General features: G+C 51.3%; 1 protein-coding gene across 1 annotated transcript; it reads left to right on the forward strand.

Annotated features, from left to right (window-relative positions):
- Positions 1-51: 51 nt before the first annotated feature.
- On the forward strand, positions 52-8,456 carry PSMB5 (proteasome 20S subunit beta 5). Its single transcript, XM_002718075.5, has 3 exons — positions 52-592; positions 1,303-1,609; positions 7,947-8,456. The coding sequence occupies exons 1-3, from the start codon at positions 395-397 to the stop codon at positions 8,231-8,233; spliced, it is 792 nt and encodes a 263-aa protein (XP_002718121.1). The 5' UTR covers positions 52-394; the 3' UTR covers positions 8,234-8,456.
- The last annotated feature ends 816 nt before the right edge of the window (positions 8,457-9,272 follow it).

The raw sequence follows: 9,272 nt of genomic DNA on the forward strand, positions 1-9,272 counted from the left end.
TGGGCCGGGAAGATCTCGCGCGAAGCGTTCAGAACCGATTTCAACCAGTCACGCCCTTTTCAAAGATGGCCGACCTCACTTCCCTCACGCAACACGGACGTTTCCAATCACTTCCTATGAGGTGCGTCTGATCCAGGACTGCTTGCGTGACCAAAGTCAAGATGGCAGTCACATCCTTTTAGAATTTAAGGGTAGTGAAGCCATTTATGACTTGTTTCCCTCGGTGAACATGGTGCCTTGTGTTCAGTTGTTTGCGGAGGCGTGGTTGCCAGGAGTCAAAATGGCTCCTTCCCGGAACAGGTTTCCTAGGAAGTGAAGCTGTGACGGCGAGGCGTTGCCCGGCCGCTCTTGGTTAAAAGTACTCGGGGGTTAGTTCCTTTTGCCCTTAGTAGACATGGCGCTGGCCAGCGTGTTGGAGACGCCGTTACCTGTGAACCAGCGCGGGTTTTTCGGACTCGGGGGTCGTACGGATCTGCTGGATTTGGGTCCAGGGAGTCCCAGTGATGGGCTGAGCCTGACCGCGCCCGGCTGGGGCGTCCCAGAGGAGCCGGGAATCGAAATGCTTCATGGAACCACCACCCTGGCCTTCAAGGTGCGACCCCAGCCGCCTGACCGGGCTGACTGCCGAGCACTCGCGCCCTTCCCGGCCGCGTTACCGGGCAGGAGCCCGCCGTGGCCGTAGCCCCAGCCACCAGGCTCAGGCGGAGGCTCGGTCCGCTGGTCCCGCGCGGGCGGTTTCGCTGTCTCATTGCCCTGGGAGGCCTCGGCCCTCGCTGCGGCGGGGCTGGTGGGGGAAGTCGGGGAAAGCAACCCAAGACAACTAACTGGGCCTGAGTCCTAGGCGACCCCGGTTGCTCCTGTCCGGGAGCTCCTTGCTGGGAAAGAAGAGCCCGAAGCCTGATGTTATCAATCAGGGTTTGGGAAGCTGGGCGGCCCCGGGGGCAGGAGTACCCAATCTGCCTCTGTGGCGTGAGGGGGAAGCTTGGGGAAGTGGAGGGAGCACTGTGCTAGGAGCCAGCCACTTGGGGTTCCTGGCCCAGCTCTGCAATAATAAGCTCTAGATCCGGGGCAAAGGGATTGGATCTCATTAATCCTGCCCGGGCATCTATCATGCGAGGCTGACACTGGTGATTGCCCATGTCTGAAGATTGATGGGAAGCTCAAGACATGTGTGTTGTGAAATGTGAAAGGACAGAGAAAGATCTATGCTGGGTTTGATACTAAAAGAAATCCCGGGGGCGGGGGGCAGACGTTTTTGTGGTCTGCCGTGGCCTGTTTAATGTGTTCCTCTGCTCTCAACAGTTTCGCCATGGCGTCATCGTTGCGGCTGACTCCCGGGCTACAGCAGGTGCATATATCGCCTCGCAGACGGTAAAGAAAGTCATAGAGATCAACCCCTACCTGCTGGGCACCATGGCTGGGGGCGCAGCAGACTGCAGCTTCTGGGAGCGCCTGCTGGCCCGGCAGTGTCGGATCTATGAGCTTCGTAACAAGGAGCGCATCTCAGTGGCAGCTGCCTCCAAGCTGCTGGCCAACATGGTCTACCAGTACAAAGGCATGGGGCTGTCCATGGGCACCATGATCTGCGGCTGGGATAAGCGGGGCCCGGGTGAGTGAAGTTGCAGTGTTGAACGGATGGGTGAGTGAGAGACTGTGTGGGCGCTGAGGAGGTGTTGAGTGTGTTCTTTAGTTGTCGTCTTCTTTTTTTTTTTTTTTTAATAAAAGATTTATTTATTTATTTATTTGAAAGTCAGAGTTACATAGAAAGAGGAGAGGCAGAGGGAGAGAGGGGTCTTCATCCGCTGGTTCACTGCCCAGTGCAACAACCAGAGCTGCATCCATCTGAAGCCAGGAGCCAGAAGCTTCCTTCAGCCACAGCGGCAGCCCCTGGTCGTCGTCTTGTTCAGAGTAGGCACTGTGGTGTAGGAGACAGCGCAGTGTTAGACCACCTGGGTCACCACCCGCCTGTGTGACCTTTGGCAGATTGCTTATTTTCACAGCCTCAGTTTTTCCACCTGCTAGATTGCTTGAATGGTGATACGTATAAAGCAACCAGTGCCACATCTGGCACGTGATTTTTTTTTTTTTTCTGTCCCATATAATTCTAAGAACTAGAAAGAGTTGTATTTGAGGGGCAGGCATTTGGCACAACAGTTAAGATGCTGCTTGAGGGGCCAGCACTGTGGCACAGCAGGTTAACACCCTGGCCTGAAGTGCCAGCATCCCATATGGGCACTAGTTCGAGTCCCGGCTGCTCCGCTTCTAATCCAGCTCTCTGCTATGGCCTGGGAAAGCAGTAGAAGATGGCCCAAGTCCTTGGGATCGTGCATTAGTGTGGGAGATCCAGAAGAAGCTCCTGGTTCTTGGCTTTGGATCGGCACAGCTACGGCCTTTGCAGCCGATTGGGGAGTGAACCAGCAGATGGAAGACCTCTCTCTCTCTCTCTCTCTCTCTCTCTCTGCCTCTCCTCTCTCTGTAATTCTGACTTTCAAATAAATAATCTTAAAAGAAAAAAAAAAAAAAGCTGCTTGAGAAGCCACACCCCGAATTGGAGAACCTAGGTTCAAGTCCTGACGCTGAGTCTGGTTCTAACTTCCTGCTAATGTCATCCTGGGAGGCAGTGAGATGGCTCCAGTGTGTCCACCCGTGCGGGAGATGAGAAGTGAGTTCTAGACTCCTGACCTCGGCCTGGCCCAGTCTTGTCCCAGCTGTTGTGGGCATCTGGGGGGATGCGTGCATTCCAAATGGTGATTTAACCCCTGCACCAAATTGCTGCCCTCAGCCAAGTTCAAGTTGTCCCTAGTAAATCTGGAGTAAAGCCAATGACTTTCTATGTAATTCTCCTTGCTGCCTGTTTGAAAATCATTATTCTTTCCTCCTACTGTCTTTATTTCATTCACGTATCTGCTTACTAAATGCCTAGTGATCCTTAACTCTAGGATACTTCCCACTTTTTAGCTTGCTTTGGAGTGAGGCTAGAAAGGGATATGGGGGTAGGGGGAGAACTGCTATATTATTATTATTATTATTATTATTATTATTATTATTATTTTGGACAGGTAGAGTTAGAGAGAGAGAGAAAGGTCTTCCTACCGTTGGTTCACCCCCAAAATGGCCACCATGGCTGGCGATCTGTGCCGAACCAAAGCCAGGAGCCAGGTGCTTCCTCCTGGTCTCCCATGCGGGTGCAGGGCCCAAGCACTTGGGCCATCCTCCACTGCATTCTCGGGCCACAGCAGAGAGCTGGACTGGAAGAGGAGCAATTGGGACAGAATCTGGCACCCCAACCGGGACTAGAACCCAGGGTGCCGGCGCCGCAGGCGGAGGATTAGCCAAGTGAGCCGCAGCGCGGCCGAACTGCTATATTCTTAAAGCTGTACCTATGAAATTTGTATTTATTAAATAAAAGCTTTCTTAAAAAAAAAGGAATAGAGAGGACCCATTTACTGCCCAATAGGGCATGGGTGAGGAGATCAAAAAGTAGATGTGAGAGAGGATCTCAGTTTGTTAATTTGGAAGTTGAGATACTTAGCATTTTTAATTTATTTTATAATTTTATTGGAAAAGCAGAGAAACAGATGTTTCATCTGCTGGCTCATTCCCTGGATGCCCACAGTTTTCTCCAGTTGGGCACCAAGGAGCTGTCCACTTGAGCCATCACTCGCTGCCTCCCAGGATGTGTGAGCAGAAAGCTGGGTTGGAAGTGGAGCCAGGACTCAAACCTAGGCACTGTGATGTGGGATGCAGGCATCTCAAGGTGACTTAATCAGTGCACCAGGCATCCATTTCTAGGAAGTAGAGGTACTTTTTCTTTGAAAGATAAAAGAATAGTTCCAGGGTCCAGTGTCGTGGCATAGCAGGTAAAGCTGCCTCCTGCAATGCCAGCATCCCTTGTCTGCACTGGTTCAAGTCCAGGCTGTTCCATTTGTGATCCAGCTTCCTGCTGATGGCCTGGGAAAAGCAGCAGAGGATGGCTTAAGTGTTTGGGCCCCTGCCACCCATGTTTTTCTCTAACTCTGACTTTCAAATAAATAAATTAAAAAAAAATCTGTTCTATATGTTTTGCATGGTGCAGGGAAGCATTTGAGTAATATTGCTTTGAACTCTTAGCCATTGGGTTTGATCCAGGTGACTGAAAAAGTGTAAGAATGCAGGTATTGAGCCGGCACCGTGGCTCAATAGGCTAATCCTCCACCTTGCGGCACCGGCACACCGGGTTCTAGTCCCGGTTGGGGCGCCGGATTCTGTCCCAGTTGCCCCTCTTCCAGGCCAGCTCTCTGCTATGGCCAGGGAGTGCAGTGGAGGATGGCCCAGGTGCTTGGGCCCTGCACCCCATGGGAGACCAGGAAAAGCACCTGGATCCTGGCTCCTGCCATCGGATCAGCGCGGTGCGCCGGCTGCAGCGCACCAGCCGCGGCGGCCATTGGAGGGTGAACCAACGGCAAAAGGAAGACCTTTCTCTCTCTGTCTCTCTCTCTCACTGTCCACTCTGCCTGTAAAAAAAAAAAAAAAAAAAAAAAGAATGCAGGTATTGGCTGGCAAGGAAGGTCCAGTAAGCTAGAGCATGACCTGAATTGCAGCTTCCTCCAAGAAGCCTTCCTGACTGCCCACCCCATTCAGTGTGAGTCGGCTCTTTGCCTCAAGAAACAAACTATGAGTCACAGATGACCTAATCCCAGGCTGATTAAGATAAATGAGAGTACCATTTTTAAAAAGATTTATTTATTTATTTGAAAGAGTGACAGAAAGGGAGAGAGAAAGCTCTTCCATCCACTGGTTCACTCCCCAAATGTTCTCTGTAGCTGGGGCTGGACTAGGCTGAAACCAGGAGCCAGGAACTCTGCCTGAGTCTCTCACAGGAATTGGAGGGCTTGAGCCATCACCTGCTGCCTCCCAGGGTGCACAGAAGCAGGAAGCTGGCTAGGAAGTGGAGTCGCTGGGTCTGGGACTAGCACTCCAGGAGGGGACACTGGTGTCCCAACTGCAGCTTAACCCATTACACCACAACACTGGCCCCACAAATACTGTTTTTAGAAGAACCAGTGGGAGGCTGAAGGAGTTTGGAGGAGGAGATTCATTTTGATGGGAGAGGTGGGGGAAGGCTTCATGGATAGGTAGTGATTGTCTTGGGTATGAAAATGAGGAAAAGAGCGAAGAAGCATGAGGTTTTGGGGGAATGACTGGGGAACCAGTTTCGTTGGCGCCAAGAGCTGTGCTGAGGAATAGAAAGCCATGAAATTAGAAAGGTTACTAGGAACCAGATGGTGAACCACAAGGCAGTGTCCCAGCACCGGGCCCGGAGAGGGGAGAGGAAGGACTGGGGCAGCTGGAGAGTGGTCTGAAGCTGAGAGCTGATGAGGCAGTGGCGCTCAACCTGGCGCGCGGCAGAATCACTGGAGACCTGAAAGTCTAGCTCTGTCTTATTTCCTACCCCTCACTAATTAAAAAAGACCCAGGCTGAGTCCTAGGCATCTCTCAAAAAAATCTTCCTTGGATGATTTGATGCGCAGTGAGAGCTCAGAACACTGAAATAGGAAAAAGATTATGGGTGCCGCTGACAAAATTTTAAAAGACAGGACAAAGTGTGGTGGGTGGTGCTTGGAAGGTAATGGAGAATTGCTGAGTATATGTTAGAAAGTTTGAATCTGAACCTGGTGACCCATAACATCGATTGAAAGGGTGGTTGGATCTGGCAGCAGCTTTTTTTTTTTTTTTTTTTTTTTAAGATTTATTTATTTATTTGGAAGGCAGATGGTGCAAGTACTGTGGTGTGGAAGATTAAGCCTCTGCCTGCATCGCCAGCATCCCATATGGGTGCCAGTTCAAGTCCTGGCTGCTCCGCTTCTGATCCCAGCTTCCTGCTAGTGCTCCTGGAAAAGCAGCAGAGAATGGCTCAAGTGCTTGTGCCCCTGCACTAGTGTGGGAGATCTGGAAGAAGCTCTTGGCTCCCGGCTTTGGCCTGGCCAAGCTCCAGTTGTGGCCTTTAGGGAAGTGGACCAGCAGATAGAAGATTTCTCTCTTTCTCTGTATTTCTGACATTCAAATAAATAAATAAATCTTAAAAAAAGAAAGAAGGAAAGAAAGGCAAAGTGATAGGTGGGGGAGAAGGAGATGTTACGTCTGCTGGTTCGTTCCTGCCACGGCCGAGAGTGGGCCAGGCTGAAGCAAGGAGCCAGGAACTCAATCCAGGTCTGCCACATATGTGGCAGTGATCCAAGAACTTGAGACATCATCTGCTGCTTTCCCAGGCACATTAGCAGGGAGCTGGGTTGGAAGTGGAGCAGCAGGGACTCGAATGGTACTTGTGTGGAATGCTGACCGCTTAACCTGCTGTGCCGCCATGGAGGCCCCTGGGATTGGTGTTTTTATTAAGCTCTTTGTCTAAATACTCATCTGTATCAGAAATCAACAGCCAATTAGTAAGCATATTAGGCGTGCCGACCATATGATCTTGTCTTTTTTTTTTTTTTTTTTTTTTTTCTGACAGGCAGAGTGGACAGAGAGAGAGAGACAGAGAGAAAGGTCTTCCTTTTGCTGTTGGTTCACCCTCCAGTGGCCGCCACGCTAGCACGCTGCAGCCGGCGCACCGCGCTGATCCGATGGCAGGAGCCAGGTGCTTTTCCTGGTCTCCCATGGGGTGCAGGGCCCAAGTACTTGGGCCATCCTCCACTGCACTTCCCTGGGCACAGCAGAGAGCTGGCCTGGAAGAGAGGCAACCGGGACAGAATCCGGCGCCCCGACCAGGACTAGAACCCGGTGTGCCGGCACCGCTAGGTGGATTAGCCTAGTGAGCCGCGGCGCCGGCTACGATCTTGTCTTACTACCTAACTTTGCTGGTGTGGCACAGAAGTAGCCAGAGACAGTATTACTGTATAAACAAATGGATGTAGCTGTGTTCTAATAAAACGTTATTAGAAAAAAAAAATTAGGTAAAATTGACCTGGCCAATTCCTGCTCTTTGCCAGCAAAAGAAATACAGTGTGAGCTATATATATAATTTTAAATTTCATAGTAGTCACATTTTAAGAATTGAAAAAGAAATTATTTAACCCAGTATATCCAAAGTAGGTCAGCATGCAGTACTCACTTTTTTTTTTTTTTAAAGGTTTCTTGCTCCTTTCACTATAACATTTTTTTAAAGATTTATTTATTTATTTGAAAGTCAGAGTTACACAGAGAAAGGAGAGGCAGAGAGAGAGAGGTCTTCCGTCTGATGGTTCACTCCTCAGATGGCTGCAATGGCCGGAGCTGTGCCGATCCGAAGTAAGGAGCCAGGAGCTTCCTCCAGGTCTCCCACGTGGGTGCAGGGGCCCAAGGATTTGGGCCATCTTCTACTGCTTTCCCAGGACTTAGCAGAGAGCTGGATTGGAAGAGGAGCAGCCGGGACTAGAACCATCGCCCATATGGGATGCCAGCACTTCAGGCATGGCGTTAACTCACTGCGCCACAGCGCCAGCCCAGCAGTACTCGCTTTTATTTCGCATGCTCAGTAGCTACACATGGCTGGTGGCACCATACTGGCCAGCCAGTGTGGGCCTTTGCTCTCCTGCGGTGGGACGGACAGCTTGTCTCCCCTGTGGTTTAGCACTTGGAGAGCCGTTTCGAGCACTGCCTCCCTTAGTGCCTGAAATCCTGCACTTGAATCCAAAGCCGTCTGGGTTATGGTTACTTCTTGAGTGTGCTAAGGGGATAGGCAGGGTAGCCAAAGTCAGGTGAGGTGACATGTTGTAGAATCCCAGAGTCTTAATCTCAAATTTGATTCCATTGGCTGGGTTGAGGGTGCCGGTGTTTTTTCTTTAAGTGATTTTCTAGAAGTCCTGTTTTCTTGTATTCATGTTGGTTTCCCCTAAGTTTCAAGTAGGTTGGAGAATGACTGCCTTGGACGTTGGATTCGATGTGAAAGGGCTGGTGCTTGGTTTTCTTGCTGACCTCATCTCTCTTTCCAGGCCTCTACTACGTGGACAGTGAAGGGAACCGAATCTCTGGAGCCACCTTCTCTGTAGGTTCGGGCTCTGTGTATGCTTATGGCGTCATGGATCGAGGCTATTCTTACGACCTAGAAGTGGAGCAGGCCTATGATCTGGCCCGCCGCGCCATCTACCAAGCCACCTACAGAGATGCCTACTCAGGAGGCGCTGTCAACCTCTACCACGTGCGGGAGGATGGCTGGATCCGGGTCTCCAGTGACAATGTAGCTGATCTGCACGACAAGTATAGTGGATCCACCCCCTGAAAGGGTGCAGACAGACGGCTACTTGCATTTCTTGGGGTGACTGTCACTGGTGATAAGGATACAGCACCACTTCCTATAGTGGAGGGGTCCAGAATTTTATCGTTGCTTTTTGAAAGTTCTGGAACATTGACCTCTGTATGTTATCAGGTGTTAGTGAGCTGCTGCAGAGTGTGACAATTTGTTTATTTTCTCGGATGTTAACATTACACTACCCACTACTCGACCTCAGCCTGTCTTGCGTCTTTTGTCCACACTGTCCCTCCTGCAAGCACTTTACAGTGAAATCAGCCAGGACAGTGGGAGGGAGGTGACTGTAATTACAGGAAACAGTGGTGTGAAGGCATTGCCTAGCGAATACATTAACGTCCCCACTCATGAAGCTAATAACAAAGGAGAAGGGGAGAGCGGGCGGAGGGAGAGACTTCCGATCCTGTTTGCAAAGAGATGAGAAGTTGATGAGGTGGAAAGACGCACAGAGCTGCGAGGGAGCAGCGCTCCCCTGTGCTGGGGGAGGGGAGGCTGGTGTGACATCACAGCAGAAGGGTGAGGAGGGTGAAGCTTGCATCAGCAACCAAGTGGGCCAGGAAGGCTCAGCCATGTGAAGCAGCAGTGGCCACAGGAGTGGCGATCCTTGTCCCTGAGGCTCTTCAGTGGGGAGGGGTTGCAGAGAGGGTGATGGGGGGCTTCTAGCTTCCTGGGCGGGAAGCCGCACAAAATAGTGAAATGTGTGGGTAGGGAAGAGGCCTCGCTGAGAACAGAGATGGCTGATTTATCACACTCAGCATCGAGGGGTTCCCAAGCTATGGTGGCAGCAGATGGCAAGGCCTTCTGTTAAAAGACATGTTGGGGGGGAGGGGCGGATGAGAGGAGGTTGGTGGGAGAAAGAAACCTTTGGAAAGTGCAAGAGGACACAAGCAGCCCGGTTGGCCAGAAGGAAGCGTGGCCGAGACCAAGAGGTTAGGCAGGGCAGAAAGGCAGGGCGAAGGCCTCGGCTGAGCTGCAGCTGCCGCCCTGCCCCCTCAGCCTTGTGCAGTTTGTG

This window comes from Oryctolagus cuniculus, chromosome 12 (genome assembly GCF_964237555.1).
Source record: "Oryctolagus cuniculus chromosome 12, mOryCun1.1, whole genome shotgun sequence".
NCBI lineage: Eukaryota > Metazoa > Chordata > Mammalia > Lagomorpha > Leporidae > Oryctolagus > Oryctolagus cuniculus.